Source organism: Balaenoptera ricei, chromosome 16 (genome assembly GCF_028023285.1).
Source record: "Balaenoptera ricei isolate mBalRic1 chromosome 16, mBalRic1.hap2, whole genome shotgun sequence".
Classification (NCBI taxonomy): domain Eukaryota; kingdom Metazoa; phylum Chordata; class Mammalia; order Artiodactyla; family Balaenopteridae; genus Balaenoptera; species Balaenoptera ricei.
In genome coordinates this window covers 30,079,256-30,103,381 of record NC_082654.1, presented here as the reverse complement: position 1 = coordinate 30,103,381, position 24,126 = coordinate 30,079,256, and the positions used below count along the sequence as shown (strand labels likewise).

Sequence of the window (24,126 nt, the reverse complement as noted above, 5' to 3'; positions counted from 1 at the left end):
AATGTGTTCATGGCTTCAGACAAAGATTGTGTCCTTTCCTAGCAAAGGTATCTCATTTGAACTTGAACTTCAGTTTTCTCTTGCTTTGGATCTCGGACTCCATCTTGCCTCTGGACTCTATGCTCAAAGAGTACAGTTTTGACTTTGTTCATTTATTTCCTTGAGTTATCTGGAAGAGTTAGTCCAATTTTAGCAAAACCTTTCTTCTGCCAGGTAAAAAGCACAATGGCCATGCCAACTAGAAATTACCCTGAATGTCTTGTAGTCTCCATAACTTTATTGGGTTCTCCCTCAAACAAAATCTCTCTGTTTCTGATTATTTTGCCCCAGATGTACCTGGAGCATACTTTCAAGCTGAATCTCATTTTCTTATTTCCTGTCCATATTTCTACCTTCCCCAGACCCCCTGGATAATTTATCTATTGCACTAATATTCATAGTTAAAGAAGTATAGACCTGCTCTCTCTTCGTTTTTGGGCTCAGGAAATATCTCCAACCATTTTTCAATCATTTGTGGTCCACGGAGAGCCAAAACATGCCTTTTCTGTGGATATTTAATCCATGTGTTTATGATTAATTTATATGTAAGTCATTAAATTGGTGTTTCTAAGACATTTCATTTGGCAAGCTACCTCTCTCTCATCCTTCAAATCCCCTCTCAAGTCTTATTTGAGTTGGTAAGGAACCACTGCACCCAGGTTCTTTTCAGAGCTAGCAAAACACTTAGAAAAGTTGTCCTAAATGTATCTGAGATCCATTCTGTCCATACTGTAGTTGATACACAACTGCCTGAATGGTTGGCGTCTTACAGTATAGAGAGCGATTTAAGAATTTATAATCAGTGTCCCTTTAGGCCACAGCTGTAATTGTTCCTCAAAATGTGGTATGGCTTCTAATGGCTTATTCAAGCTCATTTCAATTTAATTCAGCCAATTTAATAATCTTTCCTTATGCACCTATTATGTGCTAGGCACAGTAAGTCATAATATTCTCTGCCTTAAATTTGTTCATTGTCTAAAAGGAGAGACTCACCTGTGTATTTACAACTATGATAGACAGTATTGGAGAACCAGGTGCAACATAATTAAAGTGCTACTAGAGAACCAGAGTGAGGGATTCCTATTGCGGATATTAATCTGGGAGTAACTGGTTCAAACTAGGACTAGGAAGTGAGGGCAAGTCCAGGTTACAAAAATCCTTGAATGCCATGCTTAGGAGTTGAGGGCAATGGGAATCTAACAAAGGTTTTTGAAGAAGGTGAGTGACATGACTATGTCTCTGTCTAATACTGTGGAAGACATATTGGAAGTAGAAGAAACTACAGGCAGGGGAACCATGAGAAGCCCCCTGTGATGACCCAGACAAGAGCTAAAGAGGGACTAAACAATGACAGAGAGACTGGAGTAATGACAGTGGATGTCTTGACTTTGAGAAATATTGCTGAGATGGACTTCAAAGAGCTTAGATATGAGCAGGATATGAAGATTAGGTAGGCTGTGAGTGATCTCTGGGTAAATTACCTAAAGTCCTTAGGCCTCCGTTTCCTCAATAGTAGATTAAAGATAGTATTTCCAGTTCTTTGGTGGTGAGTACACTGTGTGGTACACAGAAGTAGAAATACAATAGGGTACACATGAAACTTACACAATGTTATAAACCAATGTTACCTTGATAAAAAAATAAATCTAAAATTAAGAAGTAACAATTAAAGAAAAATTCCAGTTGTTTTAAAGATTAAAAAACATGGTATGAAATGACCTAGTTCCTGGCATATAGCAGGCTCTGATTTCATGGTAGCTCAGAAGATGAAGATGATAATGAGATATATGAAGAAGGATTTCTAGAAAAATTCACCACCCATTCTACTGGGTCTCTGAACCTTTTGTGTAGTCTCTTCACAGGTCTTTCACATGTATGCTCTCCATAAACATCTAGTTACTGGCTCATTTTAAAGGCAACCAGTCATTACAGAGATGTGTGGTAGTTAAAGTGATCATTAGCAAAAGGGCCATGTTTCCTAAAGGGAAACTGAACTGCTAACTAATAATCAGAAACACCTTTAAGACCAGATGTGGATAATTAACACATTTGTGCCACTGATTCCCGACTCTGGTTTGAGACAGCCCAAGTCAGCAGACAATTTTTGACTGTTTATTAGGTACCAACTGTGTACTAGGTGCTGGAGGAGATGCAAGAATCAGTATACCAAGTCCCTACTCTCAAGGAACTTATACTCTAGGGAGGGAAATATGACAAGTTTGTAAAAGACTATGAATATTTATAGACAACATCATACCTACTAAATGCATAAAGGGATACAGATAAAATGTTAACGAAATTTAGAAGCAGGAGAGAAAACGTTCACTTAGAAGAATTCAAGAAAAGCTCTGAGTAAGAGTTGATCAGTGATATGAAGCTTGAAAGATAGCTAGACATTTTTGCTGGATGGAGATGTTAGGGAAGCCAACCATAGGCAATAGAAGAACTCCAATCATGTACTCACACACTCAGTCCCTCTCATTCAACAAACCTTCATTGAGTGCCTACTATATTTGAGGAACAGAGAGATTACTAAAATAGAGTCTCTGTACCCAAAGTTTCACAATCTCTTTCAACTCAAATGTTTCTCCTCTCCTGGGAAAGAAGAAGAAAGAAAGATGAACAGGTGAATTGTAATACAATACGGTCAGTATTTTATAAAGGTCCTTCTGACAGTAACTTTAATTAAATGCTATATGTGTTAGAGTTCTCTAGAGAAACAGAACCAATAACCAATAGGATGTTATGTGTGTATATCTCTCTCTATCTATATCTATCTATCTATCTATCTATCTATCTATCTATCTATCTATCTATCTACCTATCTACCTACCTACCTGAGAGATGATTTTAAGTAATTGGCTCACATGATTGTGGAAGCTGGCAAGTCTAAAATCTGTAGGGTAGGCCAGCAGATTGAAGACCTAGGGAAGAGTTATGTTGCAGTTAGAGTCGGAATTCCTTGGCAGAATTCCTTCTTGCTCAGGGGAGGTCAGTTTTGTTTCTATTAAGACCTTCAACTGATTGGATGAGGCCCACCCACATTATGGAGGACAATCTGCTTTACTTGAAGTCTACTGATTTAAATGTTAATCTCATCTAAAAAAATACCTTAACTCAAATATCTAGAATGTTTGACTAAATATTTGGGTACCATGGCCTAGCCAACTTGACACATAAAATTAACCATCACACTGTATGAGACAAATTGAACAAATTTGGTCCCAGACTTCTGTCAGTCAGATTAACCAGAGTGACTGACAGACTGTCACACTTAGATGTAAATTTGAGCTCAGCCAAGAACATATAGGGCCAAGGGGTGGAATTTTGGGAGAGGCCACCAACCTGGTGGCCACCAGCCCTGATTGTCATGCATGTTCTTGGTGAGTGTGCCAGTCTACAAGGTTTATCTGTATTCTGATAAAGAGCAGTTTATGTAGCTACTCACATAGGCAATAAAATGGGTCAGTGACCACAGTATATAACTACCATGCATGCTTCTGGGGGGAGGAACATTGGTTTGTGTACTGCTTGCTACAATGTTTGCTGCTTGCTCAAAAAACGCTGGGTCCTTGGTCCTGAATTCCTCAGCTGCAACTCAAACCCACTGCATGGGGAGCATACACATGGGCCCACTGCACTGCCCCTGTGGGACCTGGTGGCCAGAAGAACCACTGCCAATACGCTAATGTTCATGATGCTTGCTGTGCATGAGTACATAGTCTTTTGTTGCTGACCCAGGAGTCTTGTGTCTTCTGCCTACATCTATGAAGCAGCAAAGGCAAACATACTAGTTTGCAAGTAGGGTAAAATCTCAGGCCTTTCACAGTTCTTGACAGCTATAGTGATGAGGATGGGATGCTGACAGTGGCATGATATTATGGAAGAGGAAGGACAAGGGCTTTGCAGGCCAGGTTTAGGGATATATGAAGCCTTCCCAGGATCTGGTGGTGAATGCTCTCACCCAAATGGTGGGTGAGGTTGGGGAGTAAAGGTCCCCCAGTGTCCTGCCTATTAATGAACAAAAGTTGAATTAATATTTAGAGGCTGAGCAGTGAGAGGTAGGATTGAAACAAGCCACCAAAATTGTACCATGACTATTGTTCACTCTCCCCAGGTGGGTGAGGGAAAGGATATTATCATGACAATGGGGCAGTGAGTCCTGTTACCCCAACCTAAAGTCAATGAGGCTGAGGTTACTGAGCCAAGGGGTTCCTAAAGCTGAAATAGGTGATGTCAGTAATGATGACCTTGCCACCCAATATGGGTCTTTGGGTGGACTGAACATTGGAAGTTCATTTGGTTGAGCTATGAGCAGCTGACACAATGCTCAAAACTGAAAGTAGTTGCTAAGACAATTTTGTAACTGAAGAACATTTTCTTTATGGGACTCATACTCAATTTCAAAATTTACTACAAAGCTGCAGTATTCAAGACAGTGTGGTACTGGCATAAAGGCAGACATTTAGATTAACAGAAAAGAATTAAAAGTACAGAAAAAAGCCCTTACATTTATGGTCAATTGATTTTCAACAAGGATGCCAAGACAATTTAATGAGAAAAAAAATAGTCTTTTCAACAGATGGTGCTGGAACAACTGTATCCACATGCAAAAGGATGAAACTGAATCCCTATCTCACATCATATACAAAAATTAACTCAAAATGGATCAGAGATCTACATGTAAGAGCCAACTATAAAACTCTTAGAAGAAAACATAGGAGTAAATCTTCGTGGCCTTGGATTAGACACCAAAAGCACAAGTGACAAAAAGAAAAATACATAAGTTGGATTTTATCAGAATTAGAAACTTTTGTGCTTAAAAGACACTATTAAGAGAATGAAAAGACAACACACAGAATTGGAAATATGTTTGCAAATCACATATCCAATAAAGCATTTGTATTATTAAGAACTCTTACAATCCAACAATAAAAGACAAATAGACCCCCACTTAAAGAATGGCAAAGAATTTGAATAGACATTTATCCAAAGAAGATTCATAAATGGCCAATAAGCACATGAAAAGATGCTCAACATCATTAGTCATTAGGGAAGAGCAAATCAAAACCATAATGAGATATAAGTCACACTCACTAGGATGGTTATAATCAAAAGACAGACAATAACAAGTGTTGGTGAGGAAGTGGAGAAATTAGAACCCTCATACATGGCTGGTGGGAATAAAAAATGGTGAAGTCACTTTGAAAAACTGTTTGGCAGTTCCTCAAAAAGTTAAACACATGACCTAGCAGTTTCACTCCAAGGTATATACCAAAGCGAAATGAAAACATATGCCACATAAAAACTTGTACACTTATGTTTAATAGCAGGATTTTTCATAATAGCCAAAATGTAGAAATAGTTCTAATGTCTATCAACTGACAAGTAGGTAAATAGAACGTGGTATAGCCATACGACAGAATACTATTCAGCAATAGAAGGGAATGAAGTATCGATACATATTACAATACAGATGAGACTTGAAAACATTATGCTAAGTGAAAAAAGCCAGTCACAAAGGGTCACATACTGTGTGATCATATTTATATGAAATATCTAGAATAGGCAAATCTACAGAGATAGAAAGTGGATTAGTGGTTGCCAGAGGCTGGGGGAAAAGGAGAATGGGGAGTAATTGCTAATAGGCATGGGGTTTCCTTTTTGGGTGATATTCTAAAATAGATTGTGGTGATGGTTGCACAACTCTATGAATATATTAATACTAAAACAATTGAACTGTACACTTTTAGAGGGTGAATGTTCTGGTAGGTGAATTTTTACCTCAAAAAGCTGTTATTTTTAAGATGCCTAAATTAATGTAAATGCAAAGTCTTGCTTACTGGTGTGGGGCTGCTTTCTTCCTCAGCATCCCTGATCCTTCCCTTCCCCTCTATCCCGGTTCTAACTGTTTTAAGGAGGAAGATGACTAGAGGTAGAATTGAGGTCTCACTTTCTCCATGAGGACCAAAGACCATATGCATCCATTCAAGTAAGTTGGGAAACTTTGGGGAGGAAGGAACTCAAACTCTTATGGTTCTTTTAGATACAGGTGCCCAAGTCACCATTCTACCCATTTTGTTGGGGAGGAGGCTCCTGAAGTCAACTAATAAGGTTTGGGCAGGGTTTCCAGTAGGAAAAATAAATCTAAAGTGATCTTGTGGGTGAGGCCCTTTGGACCAATTCAATGTCTTGTTTTTGTGGCTTCCAATGTATATTCCCTATAGAATGTGTATTGGCATTGATGTTTTACATGTTTGTGCTGTGAATGCTCATAATATCCAGAGGGGATTCGCCTGATCTAGAAGAGTCACATGTAGAGAAGTAATGAGACATGTATTAGGATGTTTACATGCAGTGGGAATATTCACATCTAGTGGGACATGTTAATCACTTCCCAGCCCACCTCCCTATTCTATCTCCAGGTGGTCCCAGGAGGAGAAAGGGAAATCACAGTCTTGATTAAGGTCTAAAAGGTAGCAGGGATACTAAGAGATGTAATATCTCAATACTATAGCTCTGTAGGTCCAGAGGAACAGGAACTGGAGACTTATGGTAGATTATCACCAACTGAATTAAGTTGTTACTCCTGCAGCCCCCGCTATTCCAGACATTGTAGCTGCAGCTGAATCCACTGCACAGACTGATGGCACTTGGTATGCTGTCCTGGACATTGACAACACCTTTCCTTTACTTGCCCCCAAGGGCAAGGGTCCAGACCAGTTTGCATTCATGGCAAATCTTCAAATATGTGTTTGCAGTACTTCTCAGGAGGTAAGGTTAATGAAGGGACATTAATTATCTTTTGTCTTTCAGAGCCACCTTGGAACTTTCCTTAGGAAAATGCCCTGCTGTGGCTCTCCCAAACAATTTAATTGACTTCTGGAACTGGATCTGCCATCCATCATCAGACGGCTAAACATCAGGGGATGGCTCAGCTCTTGCATTGGTGGAAAGGTTTTAAAGTAGCCCCACTTTCAAGGAGGTAGACATATACATAAATAATAATGAGGAAAATGATAGCTGCCGTAAGACAGGTAAACTCTATATCTCTATAATATAGTCACTATAAGCAGTGAAACTAACCTGCTGCTGCATGAAATTAAAAATTTGTTCCTTTCTTCCTTTGTTCTTTCATTATTCAGTAAAAATGTAAATCTATAAGTCAGTCACTTAAATCCCAGGTTTTATCTCCTGAATCATTTTATTTTACCCTGAAGCCAGCTTTTTTTTTTTTTTTGCATCCTCATTGCCATTTCTATCTGCCTTGGCCGGTAGTGGATATGGTTAACCTGAATTCTTAACTTGACAAAGCTGTGGCAGAACCAACCAGAGGGAGGAGATGAAGTAGTAATGAAGAATCACAGAACTCAGAACAACTGGCTCAGTCTTGCTGTGTCCCCTTGAATAAGTTGCTGGACCTCTCTGAGCCTCAGTTTTCTTCTCTGCCAAACAGGATGAATTTATCTGTGCTATCTACCTGCCTTATCAGGGAGCTTGAAAAGACAGATGATTTAGTGGGTGGAAATAAACTGTGGAACTTATGGTGGAACATAAAGAATAAATTCAAAGAAGCCAAAGAAGAATGTTATTATACAAGATACTGAATATAGTTGCCTGTGCTATACACTTAGTCCTTGTTATTTATTTATTTTATATATAGTGGTGTGTATCTGTTAATCCTATACTCCTAATTTATCCCTTCCCCTCCCTTTTCCCTTTTGGTAACCATAAATTGGTTTTTTATGTCTGTGAATCTGTTTCTGTTTTGTAATATGTTGATTTGTTTTATTTATTTTTTTGATTCCACATATAAGTGATATAATGTTTGTCTTTGTCTGACTTACTTCACTTAGTATGATAATCTCTAGGTCCATCCATGTTGCTGCAAATGACAATATTTCATTCTTTTTAATGGCTGAGTAATATTCCATTGTATTACATATACCACATCTTATCCATTCATCTGTTGATGGACACTTAGGTTGCTTCCATATCTTGCCTATTGTGAATAGTGCTGCTATGAACATTGGTGTGCATGTATCTTTTCAAATTAGTTTTCATCTTTTCCAGATATATGCCCAGGAATGGGATTACTGGATCATATGGTAGCTCTATTTTTAGTTTTTTAAGGAACCTCCATACTGTTTTCCATAGTGGCTGCACCAATTTACATTCCCACTAACAGTGTAGGAGGGTTCCCTTTTCTCCACAACCTGCCCAGCATTTATTATTTGTAGACTTTTTGATGATGGCCATTCTGACCAGTGTGAGGTGATATCTCATTGTTCTTTAAAAAAATATTTAAATATTTATTTATTTATTTTGGCTGCACTGGGTCTTAGTTGCGACAGGTGGGATCTTCACTGTAGCATGTGGGGTCTTTAGTTGCGGCATGTGGACTCTTGGTTGCAGCATGTGGGCTTCTTAGTTGTAGCATGTGGACTTCTTAGTTGTGGCGTGTGGACTTCTTAGTTGTGACATGTGGGCTTCTTAGTTGCAGCATGCATGTGGGATCTAGTTCCCTGACCAGGGATTGAACCCAGGCCCCCTACACTGGGAGCATGGAGCCTTACCCACTGGACCAGCAGGGAAGTCCCACCTCATTGTAGTTTTGATTTGCATTTCTCTAATAATTAGAGATGGGGAGCATCTTTTCATGTGCCTACTGGCCATCTGTATGTCTTCTTTGGAGAAATGTCTATTTAGGCCTTCTGCCCATTTTTTGATTGGGTTGTTTGCTTTTTTTTTTTTGATATTGAGCTCTATGAGGTATCTGTATATTTTGGAAATTAAGCCCTTGTCAGTAGCATCATTTGCAACTATTTTCTCCCAGTCCATAGATTGTCTTTCTGTTTTGCTTATGGTTTCCTTTGCAAAAGCTTATAAGTTTTATCGGGTCCCATTTATTTATTTTTGCTTTTATTTCTTTTGCCTTGGGAGACTGACCTAAGAAAATATTACTACAATTTATGTCCAAAGAATAATTTTCATATATTTAGAATAACAGTCACATTATTATGTACTTAGTGTCAGGCACTTTCTTAAGCATTCACAAGGACCCTGTGATGTAAAAACTATAGGCATCCTCATTATACAGATGATGGAAGATGAGAAAATCTGCCAAATGTGACACAGCAAGTAGACAGTGGAGATGAATTCACATCCAGATCTGACTCCAGAGCCCAGTCTCTTAAGGACCAAGCTAACTATCTTCTTTTACACAGTGTGCATGCAACACCTGACAATAAACACCTGCCTTCCATATTTCCGTTACTAAGTAGTGCACTGCAGCCCCCAGATTCCCAGTCACTGAGCATCTTTAGAATTCAGTAAGGACTGACTATGATCAGGGCACTGTGAGAGATATAAAGACATGAGAGATGGCTTGTGTTTTCAAGGAGCTTACCGCCAGAGAGAGGAAATTAGATGTACCCAAGCAACTCTAATAACGAAAGTGATAGCTGCTGTAACAGGGTTACAAGAGCCTTGAGAAAAGAGGACTTACTCCCTGTGTGATTTAAAAGTAAAAGTGTGGTTTAGTTTTATTTTTTAAAGTTTTATTAGTGTCAGTTCAGCTGGGAGGTATGTCTGAAGATACTGGTATAGAAATCTTGACAATGAATAAGAAAACATCAGAGCTGAAGGGGACCTCAAATGGTCGAGTTCAACACCCACATCTGAGGTGAACCCAGAGTACCCAGTGCCCCGGGATGAGTGAGCTGGTGGCAAAAACTGGGATCAGATACAGAACTCCTGGTCTTCCTTCCATGCTAAGGCCCTCCTTCCTTCCCACTGTCTCAGCAGAGGGTGCCCTGGGGCAAGGAGCTTTCTCAGGAACATGTATTCTTTGGGTAACTAATCTTACAAGTGTCCACTAATGACATCTTGTTGTACAAGCCTTCCCTGATTCTCCCCTCTAGCGCTTTCTTTCCAGCCAACAGTAATATCTCCTACTCGGAGGTCTGGCTTTGGAGATACTGAGTGAACAAGACAGACCTTAGGGCATCATCTATTAGCTCTCTCAAAGGCTCTATGTTTTGTCAACCCAAAGAGATTGTGAACATGGAGAGAAGGAATTTGACTTTTATTTTTTATGTCCCAGAACAACCAAAACAGTGCTTCGCTTTATTGTATGTCACAACACACCAGCATGAAGACATTTTAAAAAATCACTGAAATGTTTAAACATACACAAAAACAGAATTGTATGACAAACTCCAAAATGTTCATCACCAGCTTCCACAAGTATTGTTATTCTGCCATTCTTGTTTCAAAGCCTGCTGAGAGGTGACAGAGGGTGCACATGGAAATGGCCAGGTTGGTGACAGGGAAACGCAGTAGGCATCAGGCTTGGTCAAGGACCCCAGACGTAGGGGCAGGCAGTGGGATACCATCATTCACACGAAGAGACAGGAAGCAAAGCAGTTTGCCAAGTGCTGGTGACACAGGTAGGGTCGGGAGTCAGGTGTGGGAGCCTGAGATGAATTGTACCCAGCAGTTGGCTGGCTGCCTCTGTGCCTGGTGCATGTTCAGGGTAGTCTTAGAGACACCGCGCAGCCTCTGATGTGTGACGGAGCCTCTCCCCACCGCAGCCTTTGCAGATGCTGCTGCCTCTGCTAGGACGCTCTGCTCTTCCACCAGCTTCTCCAGTGGCTGCTTTCTCAGTGAAGACTTCCTCGGCCACACTTTCTAAAGAGGTATCCTCTCCTCATTAGTCTTCAGCTTCCTACACACCATTCTGAATTTTGTAATTAATTATGTTAGTGTTAATTTACTTGTTTATTTTTAGTCTCCCCTGCTAGACTGTAATCTCCAATGAGGGCAGGGATCTTGTCTTCCTCCTTTACCTCTATCTCCTCAGAAACTAGAAGTGTCTGACACATAATAGATACTCAATAAATATTTGGCAAATGAATTAATGATAGACAGTTTTAAATTTTTGTTAATATCTTGATTGTTGAAGCACAAGTTGGGTACAAAAGAGTACAGGAAAACGAAAGGGTAATTTCTAATTTAATCAGGGTAAATGGCACCCTCTAACTAAGTGGTTCTCAATTCTGGCTGCACATTAGAATCACTCCAGGAGTTTTAAAAAATACAAACACCTGCCCTCCTCTATAGACAAACTGAATCAGAATCCCTGGGGAGTGGTTCCTAAGCATAGGTATTTTTGTAAAGCCCTCTAGGTGACTATAATGTGCATAGACTTGAGAATCACTGCTCTAATGAAGAAACACTACAAGGATTTTGACACTAAGATGAGGGCAGTGAACTTGGAGCAGAAGGCAGGTCTGCTCAAGTCAGGTTTAGAGTGAGTCAAAATGACGAGTTCCATTCAACCCTTTCAATGCTTAAAACCAAATCAGAGATGAAATAAACAGAGATTGATAATAGTTGAAAGTTAGTGAGTGAAGTACCTAATGACTGATAGATTTTTTAAACTTTATAAATAGTGTAGTGCATTTAAATAAGAATTAAAAACAATATTCTATTTCTATTTTTAAAGACTTCTGCTTTTATTTAAACAAACAAAAAAATCAAAATTGAGTTAGAAAAGACAATGTATTATGTTTGGCTCTCATGGTCACTTCTATCAGAGGCCTATTTCTTGGTTCCTAAATGTCATAACCAGACATCATTGTGCCCTTAATGTTTGCAAATATAATGTTTAAGGTGAAATAACTTCAAGTTTGTCATATTGTGGCACTCGCAAAAGATCTTTCCAACCTACCAAAGGGCATTCCACTTTTCCTCTCCTTTCTTTCTTTTTCTTCCTCCCTCCCTCCCTTCCTCTCTTTCTAGTCAGATTATTTTTAGATAATAGTCTAGTGTTTTAGGTGAACCGACGGAGTTAGGTAAGGTGCAGCTTTTCTCATTTCCAGGGCTGGCCTTGCTCCTCCATCATCTGAAGGTTGCTTCGAGGATGGCACACTATCCTCCTAAGCTCAAGCACAGTGAGGCTGCAATTGCTTCTTCTCCCTCTCCCTGATTTATTTAGGTTGCTGCACAATTTACTGTAACTGTAATCCCTCAGTATTGCAATCTGGGAGCAATATAAATGGTTGACGGTAGAGTGAGATTTTCAATTGTTGCTTCTCAGTGATTCATATAATGTGCTGTCATTAGCATAGTGACATATCATGGTTTCCAGGGCTTATTGGGCCATTTATAAATACCGCATGAAGGTATTAGAGCTCGTGTTGCAGAGTGGTTACTGTCTTAATTGCCTTCAGTGGGAAAGGTTGGCAGCATCTTCTCTGGAGGAAAATAAAATGTAATTTTTAGTTTGTCTTTAACCATTTGCAGTCAATTCCTTTCAAGTGCAGGAATCACAGCTTTCCTCTTTTGTTCTTCTAATTCTCCAGTCACTTAATTTTTGCAAAAAAATTTACTTTTCATACTTTAGTTATCATTACTTGGTTGGTTTCCAGGTATCTGTATGAATATTCAAATGTATATTATCTTGCCACAGTTATATTCGTTATTAATGATAATTACTGATATTACTGACTTACAGAATTTTACAAAGTGACTTTATAAAATAATAATAGCTGCTGACATTTGCTGAGTACTTACTATGTGGTAAAAGATACATATGCATTGGTTCATTCCATCCTTTCCAACAATGCTCTGAGATAGACACCATTATTGTCTCCATTTCATGAAGGGAAATGGATGATTGTTGAGGTTTAGTAATCCGCCCAGGGACACAGTAGTAAATGACAGAGCTGGGTCTGAAACTCAGGTCAGTCTGATTCCAGTGCCAATACTTTTAAGCACTACATTCAGATACTCCCCACTCCCTGACCCCAGCACAGTTAGCCCCATTTTACAAAGCAGGAAATGCAAACTCAAGCAACTGGAACACTGTGGTGTTGCCCTGGAGCCTACATCTTCTGATTCCAGGTGCAGAGCTCTTTCTACTTCCCGAGACAGCTTCCACCAGGGCGAGCTGTTCAACTGCGGACATGTGTCACTGACATCCCATGCGCACCACTCAGGTTGATAAATAAGCAACGGATGAAGACTGGTAACTACAAATCAGAGGCGCTTCTCTTTAAAGTATCAGGAGCAAAAGAGCTGCGCGCCTGGTCACATGGCGCAGGTGCAGGCTCTGATCTGAGAGGCCAGGGTTCAGAGGCACAGAGGAGGAAAGAAGCAAGTCATGCCCACTGGGCATGCAGCCCAGGCGCTTCAGCCACTGACATGGAGCCGGCCTGAGTCCCAGTGATTGATCCTGCAGCTGAGGATGTCCTTCTCTCAGCAGCCGCAGGTTCCCACAAAGGAAGGTTGCACATGGAGAAGTCTTTGTCCGGGACTCTAATGAGAGGATTGGGTTTCACATCACAGCTACCCCTAAACAGGTACTCTCTGCTTCTTTCATCTTCCTGATGGCTCCCACGGGAAAGAAAAGAAAGAGAAAGGAAGCTACGCCAAGAAACAGGTCACACGCTAATTTGGCCAGGTTTTGTACCACCCCTGCCCCACCACCTCCAGGATTGTAACTTTGAGATTCCTTAGCTTTTACACAGCCTGTGTGGCCAACAGAGAGCGATGGGAAAAGCTTTCCTAAGTAATTTTTCATAATCCATCCACCATGACTCTGGAAAATTAAAGCCTCTGACCCTTTGTACATGATATTGCCTCTGTTTGGAAGATTCTCCCCAGACCTCAAACTCTTCTTCCTGTGGCTAACTTGCCCTTCTCCTTCAAGATCCAGCTCAGGCAATGTCTCCTCCAGAAAGCTTTCCTTGATGCCCCATGCCTGCCTTCTACCCAGGCTGGCATCTGTTCCTCTTCTGTCCTGCTAAAGCACTTCTGCCACCGTCCCTGCTGACTGATCCATCTCCTATCCACCCTGTAAGCTCCTTGAGGGCAGGGACACTGTCTCCAGGGTCCAGCACAGTATCGAGCACAAAGCACAAGTGTAATAAAGCACTTAATTCTTTCTAAACACTCTATTTTTTCTTTTAAAAATAGCCTTTTTTTTTCAGATTATGAAAGCAATAATGCCGATTGCAGCAATTTTTCATACAAAATCCACAAAGAAGAAAATAAAAACTATCTGTAATCCCACCACCCAAAGAAAACCACTTTTAACATTTAGATGTAGTCCCTTCCAGTAATTTTCTATGTGTACATGTACATATGAAATCAGAATCCTACTGTCATATCTAGTTTTCTCAAGGATTATAACAGTATCTTTTGGAGGCAGATAGAGGAGACATTTCTATCACAATTTGAGTGATGAGAAAACTGGATCCCAAAGATACACATCAATGGATGGCAGAGCTAGGACTAGAATCGGTGAATCTTGTCACAGTACCAGGCTCCTGCTGCTCCCCTGAGGCCTCCTCATTAGGTGGTGTTCTTCTTGCAGGAAGAGAGTGTGCAACATCCAGCATCTATGGGACATGGGTTTGCAACTGGATGTTCTTCTTCAGGAAAGGGACAGATTTAAGCTGATCCTGTTTCCACATCATGGTTGTGTAGTGCATAAAGAGTCTAATGTTTCAAAGGGAAACAAGGATGGAGCACCTAGGATCTCATCCCTGTGATAGCCTAAGAAGTGGAGCTACGCAGATATCATTAAGATGCAGAGTTTCTTTCCAATAACCAAATGACGTCTGAACAGTGATGGCTTGGCTCAGAGCATGTTGCTACGGGAACCACAGCTATAGGTTCAATCCCACCATAGACTAGTGAGTTTTCTATGACCACTGACTGTATTCCAGAACAACGTACACAGCAAGTGTTCAATAAGTGTGCACTGGGCTGAATTGAATGTTTATAGTTATTCATAAGGGGCAGTCAGCAAAAAAGAATGTTGCCAGCAAATATAAATATCCCTGCCACTACGCCCAGTATAGAAAAGGCTATCCAATGTGAACTAGCTTTTTATTTTATTCTAAGCAAAGGACTAAATTGTAATCCCTCAAACACACACTAGATTGTTAGCTCTACAGATGAGGGAACCAAATCTTATTTATCTTCATGTCCCCAGAATACCTAGCCTAGAGCCAGACACATTTGAAGTGTCAATGTTTTTTGAATTGAATTATATTTGCTAGGCCGGTGTGGGAGTTAAGAAGATGCTGACTAGTAATTCACTATTCCTTTCCTTGAAAGCTCTGTAAATCAAGCTCTTAAAAAAAGCAGCAAGCTAAATTCCAAAACCCTCTCTTAGGAGAAATGCCCACGGCTGGTGGGGTCTGGACTATGTCCACTGAATGTGCAGATCTCTTCTGCACAAACATCCCTTACTCCCAAGAGAGCCCATGACTAGCCGACAGGCTGTGGAGACTCACATGTTCCCTCTTTCCCAATGGCGAGCGGGTCAGGGGAAAGGGGTGGGAGTCGAGTGATGAAGCACTGCTGGACTAAATGTTCTCCTCTTCCCAGGAGAAGGAAAATCTCACAACAGGAGGAGAGTTGGCACTTTTCTAGAGGAACAGCCAGAAAGAACATGGGCTGTAGTTGAAAATGATCTTTCCTCAAGACAAATTTTTCTTTTTGAAAGAACTACCTTCAATATTCTCTCTTATCTTAGATTGGAATGGCCTTGCCAGAGCTGGACTGGAATCCTATAAACTCGAATCAAAAGCTGACTGGGTAGGTGGAGGGGTAATATGGGATATGGGTTGAGGTGCCATTAGGCTAAGACCCGATAACGACAACAACAGAAAAAAAAATAGTATCTGCTAATAGGATCTTTTCCTGAAATGCACTGAGCTGAATTTGAAGGGACTGTAATAGAAAATACTAATTTTTCTGGGTGGCAACTAAAACATAACTCACTAATGCCCTAAACTCTTAACACTCTTGAAGATTTAATCACAGTGTAAAACCCACAAGTTTTTATTGGCAGTGTTTGGATATCAACTGTACAACTCTCTGAAGTGGCAACAGTATGATCCTAGGTCTGTGACCATTGCACATCTCAGGGGCCTGTTGGAAAGGTCTGTCAGATTGGTGCCTGGGTCTAGACTAGTAAATTCTTTCCTGGAGACTTAGGACACACTCTCCCAGCTGCAAAGTTCTCTACTTATAAGGTACAGAATTTATTAGCCCAAAGAAAGAGAAAAAGAAAGCCTGCTACCTTTTAAAGTGCTTTTACATACAGTTTCTTTACTAGAGCTTGGCATTTCCAGAAATACAGCTGTGCAGAACATTTGAGCCTTTGTACTAAATCAATAGGACTTGTTTTAGCTTCCAATGCACCTCTGTGCTGCTACTACCTATCAACCAAGGTGTCTCATGGTAAGTAAGCTTTTAAAGAAAGTCACCTGTATTATCGCTCATTTGGGGAGAACAAAGCCATGAGAACTTGCATCTTTAACCTAACACATGGCCATGCGAAGGTACAGAGAGAGTTGATATGCAATCCAGGTTTGTCCAGCTCTGGAAATCACACCTGTCTAGTCACCCACAGACCATAGGTTTTCTTCTAGCCTAGGTTTTCTTCTCTCCAGTTCCTCAAGATGCCTGCTCCCACCTCCAGACCCAATTCTGAGAGAAACAGTGGCCTCAAACCACAGCACAGACACCAAAGAGAGTACTGCAAGAAGTAGTGTGGCACGGTGAAAAGAAAATAGCATTTAGAACTGAAAAACTCTGAGTTCCAGCTCTTACTACTTGTCTGACCTTGGATAAGTCACTTAACAACTTCAAAGAACCCTAGTTTCTCTTCAGCAAAATAAGTATAAATCGCCATACTCATCTCACCAGGCTCTCTTCAGAGCAATTATGACAAATTTTTAAATCTTATTTATGTGTTTATATACTTTCCACTTCTCAGTTCACTTCACTAGACTATAAGCTCCAGGAGTTCAAGGACCTTGTCTTTTTGGTTCATCACAGTGGCTGTTTGCCAGGAATAGTGATCAGCATATAGTACATGATCAAGAGGAGTGAAAGAGATTTGAATGTGTGAAGGAAGGAATAAAGGAAAGACAGGAAAAAGGAAGGACAGTGTTTGGAGTTTTACTGATGTATGGTATATGAAAGTGGTCTGTAAATTGTTAAGTATTATACACATACTAAAATATAAATAATATTTGGTGCCTTAATTATACATGGGTGATCTTTAAAAAATGTAAGTTAGATCATGTTACTGCCCTGTAGAAAACCCTCCAATGGCTTTTCATACTACTTACAATAAAAGTCAAACTCCTTTTAGCTTTCAAAGCCCTTCGTGATCTGACCCGGGCTGGCCTCATGTCCAGTCTCCCCCTTCCCTGCCAGGCCCCCAGCACTCTGGTGTTCTTATGTTTCCTCAAACATGCCAACTCTGTTCCTGCCTCGGAGTCTTTGTGCCAGCCCTTTCCCCGGCCGGAAAGCTCTTCTGCAAAAATCTGCATGTCTGGCTCTTTCTTGTCACTGGGCTGTTGGCTTAAAGGTCACCTTCTCAGAGAGGCCTTCCTTGTATATACTCTAAAGGAGCCCTCACTGACCCCCTCTTATAGTAATCCACTATCTACTTATTCAGGTATCTACTACTAGTCTCCTCCCCAGTGCCTGATGGTCAATAAACATTTACATTTGTGTGACATTATATTTGTTCAGTGCTTACATTTCATAGATGCTTTTCTAATTATTATTTATTTTATCACCACAAGTTTATAAGCTCAAAACAAACAACAAACAAATGAACCCCCTGCGGTTACAAACTGAAAATTCCCTCTCACCCCTCCATACCCCAGCCCCACATACACTGAGAGAGAGGTATCCTGGCCCTGTGAATAAAAGCAACTGTGCCAGTCAGCTTTAATATTTGTGACTTAATTGGAGTCATGTACAATCAGGGACACAATAATTACTTAGTACTCTAACTAGAGGGACTCTTTTGAGACATGGACATGGTGCTGTTGAGTGCCAAGATGTTCTCTGTTCTGGGCTTGGAGGCCTGGGTAGTGAGAAGAATCGGGGGGTGGAAATGGGCAGAGGGAAGCAAATGGCAGGAACACTCACTGGTTCCAGTTGGGTTTGTTTACTGTGGACCCCAGGGCAGCAGTAATTCTGTAGGAAGATGACTGGACCAGGGCACAGGAGCAGGTTCTAGCGCTGGCTCTACATGCCCCTGCCCCCACCCCAGGCTCTCATTCCCTCTGTTATAGGAGGTGGAACTGGATCATCCCGAAGGGGAATGCCAGCTCTGACATTCTATGGGTTAATGAGAGGACTTTGACCTTTTATCATGACTAAGATGATCCTCCTGTGAGAAGGATAACTCACGTAATATTTTTGATAAGCACAGCTTTTCTGGACTAAGTGGGATTTCTTTGATTGGTCAATAAAGTCACTGGACAAACCCAGATCTCTGCTCTTGCCATTCTTCTTTAGCCTTCCCTTTCCTCTGCTTTCCTAGAGAAGGTGATACCCTGGGCAAATCCCCTCATTGTCACATAGGGATCAGCATCTAGTGTAAGTGCACTTCAGCCACTCTCCAAGGGATGGGTTCCTACTGTATCTGATCTTGGCCAGCACTCTCCCATCTGCTTTCAACATGTTGCATCTGACATTCACTAATGTCTCCTAGTAGCATTAAAAGAAAACAATCTGGAAAAATTCACTCTCAAGCAGAGTTCAAACAGGCCACAAGTAGATTTGGAATCTCAACTGCACAAGGTTTGTTAAAATAATAGTGGTAAGTATATAAATATATATAAATGTATATATGTGTATATGCATAAACCCATACGTACATACATGTGTGTATATATTGGGGTATGTGTGGGAGGTGAAGCCAAGAGTCTGTAAAATGGGTCAAGAATTCTTCTGTTCAATTTATGAAATTAACTGGTAACAGAAGGAGGAGAAAAATTCTACCAGTGTGGAACAAAGCATGATCAAAAGAACTGAAGGACATGGAAAAGGAGTTGGGAACCTTTATCTTACACTTACTGGTAATGGGTTAAAATTCTGGTCCACGAGGTGATTGTATCCATGGTCAAAAAATGAGTGCCGAATCACAACATCAATGCCCTGATTGGCCAGCATTCCCAAAGTGTTCAACCATCTGAAAAGCAGGGGAAAAAAGCTACATCAATACATTTTATTTTATTTATTTATTTATTTATTTTTAAAGATTTATTGATTGATTGATTGATTGATTGCTATTTTGGGTCTTCGTTTCTGTGCTAGGGCTTTCTCTAGTTGCGGCAAGCAGGGGCCACTCTTCATTGCGGTGCGCGGGCCTCTCACTATCGTGGCCTCTCTTGTTGCGGAGCACAGGCTCCAGACGCGCAGGCTCAGTAGTTGTGGCTCATGGGCCTAGTTGCTCCGCGGCATGTGGGATCTTCCCAGACCAGGGCTCGAACCTGTGTCCCCTGCATTAGCAGGTAGACTCTCAACCACTGCGCCACCAGGGAAGCCCCATCAATACATTTTAAAAATAGCATATAACAAGCTCTATAAAAATTGGCCAACATACACACATACACACCACCACCCACACCCATCAAATTTACCTAGTACTTTAGAGGAAACTATTTTAAGTTTCCTTAAATACATAGATGGAAGAGATCTTTAGAGATTATCAAATCTAACCTCTTCATTTTATAAGAAAATAAAGAGGTCCAGGGGAGTAAAATGAATTGCCCTTGGTCATAAAATAGCTTGCTGCTAATGACTTATCTCTTATTCCTATAAAACTAACAAATAAAATGAACACCCTAGCCACTTGTAAGCCTAAAGTCATCCCCCTGACCACAAGACACATAATCACAGAAGCACACACACTATATTTTCCATCACTCAAACTCCCCTGCTTGCACCTATTCACTGTGCATGTACTTTACATGTGACGCTGACCCACATACTCCTGTGACCTATGGTCCAGTCATTTGCATCCCTCATATATCACTGTCAGTAGGCAATGCAGTAATAATTTCCCTTGGCACTATAACTAACTATACAGGGATTGGAGTATGCTACCATCACACACATGTTGCAGTGGAGGACCTGCATTGCTCACACACTTATTACATACCCCATCATGCCAAATACCCACTCAGGGCATGCTATCCTTCAAAAATACTGCCCTCATGGTTTTTCCAACACCTACTGCTAACTCTGCCTTCATCATTTACACATTTAACTCATTCATTCATGTGAATTGATTTCATTTTCTTTCTTTGTATTCTGAAATGCAAGGAAACTTCCAATTGTAATAATGTATGTGTGTAAGAAAGGTGACTTAGAGCTTCAGTCTTCTCAGTGTAAAAGATAAGGCACTTCACAATCTTTCCTAAGAATATATTGTCTGGCTTCACCTATCACCTCTTCTCTCACCCTAAACTTTATTCCCCAGGCTCTAAGCCACATAAAACTACTTTTGGCTGCTCTCACATACTTACCTGAGCCTTTATATGTTTTAACTTCTCCTTAGAATTTCCTTCCTCTCTTCCACTAACCCACCTCACCTGGCAAATTTCTTCTCATCTGTTAATCTCCAAGTCAAGTGTCATTTCCTTCTAAATCTGCTGCCCCAGCCAATAGTAGTACCTTTCTCCTCTGTACTTCCCCAGAACTCTTATTCATACCCTCTGCTGGCCCACTGAATAATAATTACTTACTTCTCTGTCTTCTCCCAGCTGGTATGAGCTCGTCAAAAATAGACACATTTTAGCTTTGTACCCAAAACAACCATCACAGTTCCTGGCACGCTATAGGTGCTCAATACTCTAAGTTGAAATTGATCTGGATAAAATTAGATTCTAGGACTTTGAGAATCACCATTCAGCATACTAGGGACAAATAATGCATAGTTATGATTTCCCAAATCTGAGACCGTATGGAGTTCCAAACCAGTGACCTTACTGACATGAAGACCATTGCTAATTAATGACTATGGCCAGAGCCCTTGTTTCCCCATGGCTTTTCAGAATAGATGGTTAGCTCTGGAGTTGTCTTCATCTTCCTCCTGTAATAATATATTTCCTGAGTAGGGGAAATAAATGATGTTCCAGGTCTCCCTTTTATGTTCAAGTAGAGAAAAGTGGCAAGATTACTGGTATATCTCACCAAGGATGCTTCTGCAGCCATTATCTTTCATGCACAAAACTTTATTGAATATCTACTACGTGGCAGACATTACTAGGTGCTGCAGACACAGCAGTATGCCAAGGGTAGGGCATCAAAGAATCTCAAAGCCCTGATTGGGAAAACTACCCTTGAATACTGGGCAGCAGAGAATCCTAATTTGTGCATGCATTTGTATATGCCCTGGTAAGCTTATAGTTATGCCATATATTGAAAAAGGGCTGTAAGATGCCTTCTTTCCAACTCCTTGCTAGCTTTCTGGAGCTTCCTAGAATGCTTTACATTTTTTTTTTCCCAGGAAGCAATTTATGCGCCTTGGAGAACTGGACTCAAAGGGCATATATCTAGGTACTGCCAGTGGGGTTGAGAGGAAATGGGTGATAAAGAGGTAAGAGAGAAGACCAGGGGCAGAATGAGCTGGTTGTCATTTGATCTGTCAACAAAGCATTGGACATCTGAACTACAACCAAAATCTAAACAACAATGTTAATCCGTGTTTGCAAAGCGACGCAGAGATCTATGGATATTTGGCTGATGCTCATGAAAAGGCAGGTCTCTCTCTAGCTCTCTTCATGAAGGTTTGTGGTATTTCTCATTTCACATCACTCTCTAAAGGGAAGAATGTTCACGAAAACAGTACAAGAGGGCTGCTTGCTGGGCCCTGCAGAGGAGTCCTTCTGCGAAGGCTGAGCAAAGGCCATTCTTCTTCTGATTCCAGAGGCCTCCTGCAGTACGGACTGTCAACCTGTCTCTCACAGTGAAACCCCGTGAGGAGAGTATTTTTGAAAGAAGACCCTCAGCAACACTGTAGCAAATGCTGATTCACTCCATTTCCTTCACTGAACCATGCTCACTGAACAATCTCTCTGTGCCTCTCATGTGAGGACACAGGGCTGGAAGACCCCAGCCACCATCATGTAGACATTGACTCATTATCTTCATCTGCATCTGCCAGGATGCCATCTTAAAGACAATCTACTTGACCAGCCTGATTTGTCCTTCACAACTGTATTGAAGAAGCTGCCTTAATGGAGAAGATCTACAGCTGTATAATTAGGAGCAGCTGTTAGTAGTGAAATGCATAGTTGAGGGCAGAGCTGCAGTTCTTAGGAGAACCTTGCTCAGACAAAAAACCAGGACCACAGACTAGACTGGACCAGGAACAGGTCACTTGGTTAATCTGTGGTCCATGACAATGGCAGGCCAGCCAGAGGCCCTCATGCTTCTGGCTTAAGTTGTTCTCCAGACGATTGCAGTAGCCTTCAAGTTCATTTCCCTACCTCTTGCCTATCCAAACTCTTGTGCATACTACTATCAAAGCCAACGTTTTAAATACAGGTCAGATGGGTCTCTCTCTTCCTCCAAAATCATCAATGGCTTGCCACTGAGTATAGAACAAGGCCTCATTTCCCCTGCCTGGTTTCCAAGGTCTTCCATGATTTGGTGGTAAAACTCTGTCCTTAATCACAGCCCTCACAACACCCCTGCAGATACTGAGCCTTTCTCACACTAATCGTTTCCCCTCATAATGTTCCTTCAGCCTCTATGCTCCCCACTACCATCAGCAACAATCTTCACCTATAGAAATTAGAGAAATCTATGTTCCACTCAAATGCCTCTTCCTCCGCAAAGCCCTTCCTGATCCTCCCACTCAGAAATTCTTGATTCTTTTGCATGTCTACCCCTTTTGTGGATAGCCCACGTAAGGCAGAAAGAGAGATGGCATACTGTAGTGGCAAAAAGGCTGGACTCTGGAGCAGACTGCCTTGGCTTGAGTCCAAGCTCTGCCACTAACCAATAATCACATTTATCTCACTGGGTTCTTATAAGGGTATAAGGGTATAATAAGGGTATCTAATACACTGGTTGTTAAATTATTAAATACATAAAAAGCACATCAGATAGTCCTTAGCACATGGTAAGCACTATGCAGTTAAAATTTATATTATGACACTTGTCTCCTACAGCTTTTCTTATTCCCCATCTCCATTCCTCCAATCGTAAGTTTCTAAAGGGCAAAACCCCTGTCTTACTCTTACCTATCTCCCAGGACTCAGGTGAAAATTAGAAGAGAAAATATATGCTGTCTGTACTGTATTTTGCACTGAAGACATAAAATAAAGCTCTTATTACTATCATGATTACTACTACTATTATTACTTTTGCTCTAATGCTTGTACCTGAGATCTTAGTAACTACACAAGTCCCTAATCGCTGTCTGTCGAGTGATTAAACACATTTACAAAGAAATGGATGAAGAATTTTCAGTGGGAAATGAACCCCCACCCCCTCCAATGGGCAGAATAATGAGCAATTTCACTGTCCTTTCCTCAAAGCCCTTGGGAGTGAAATTGCAAGTGTTACTCACAAGAATCCTGCAGCATAGGAATCTGACAGATTGTTTGTGCCTCCAGCTGAGGTGGTCACCACACCTTCAAGCCAAATCTTCTTTCCTGGGGTGTATGTGTTAACCACCTGTTCACACAACAAAAGCAGAAGGAGATGATGAGATTTTTAAAAGCTGTTCCCAAATGAGAAGGAACATACATTCCCTTAAAGAAGTTCCTCCCATCCCCTGCTCCCAGGTGGTCATGACCTGTGCTTTTTTCATGGTGATGCACCCCATACAGATAGCTGGCACACACACACAAAAGAATTAATATTGATACATGTCCACTCAAAGAAATGATCATTTTTTTCCCCTAAGAAAACCCAAGTGACAATGTGACAGAAGAACAATGCATCCTTATCTAGGACTTAAGTTGACTGCAACACCCTTCACTGGAAGATACAGGTGGTATGACGTTTCCATATTAACAAGTATTGAGAAGCAAATTTTCTTAATACTCTGTTAAGGCACATCCATGAATGAGTATACTGTCCGCGCATCAGCAGTTGTGAATCATGAGCGAGGGCAGAGATCAATGTTTGGGAGAGGTATATTATCATTACCAAGGCATGTATGTATATTACAACCACATTTTGAAAATAACTGCAGTAAGTGTAAAAAGAAAAGTCACTGACTCACACGTGAAAGATCCT

The 24,126-nt window shown here is 40.9% G+C and overlaps 1 protein-coding gene across 3 annotated transcripts in view; it reads right to left on the bottom strand.

Annotated features, from left to right (window-relative positions):
* Nucleotides 1–24,126, bottom strand: part of HPSE2 (heparanase 2 (inactive)) — a 614,901-nt gene that overhangs the window by 125,181 nt on the left and 465,594 nt on the right. For all 3 annotated transcript variants that reach the window (XM_059899970.1, XM_059899972.1, XM_059899971.1), the window contains exons 8-9: nucleotides 23,453–23,559; nucleotides 18,946–19,060 (exon numbers count right to left, since the gene is read on the bottom strand). In XM_059899970.1, the coding sequence (XP_059755953.1) occupies nucleotides 18,946–19,060; nucleotides 23,453–23,559 (222 nt within the window). The remainder of the gene's footprint in view (nucleotides 1–18,945; nucleotides 19,061–23,452; nucleotides 23,560–24,126) is intronic.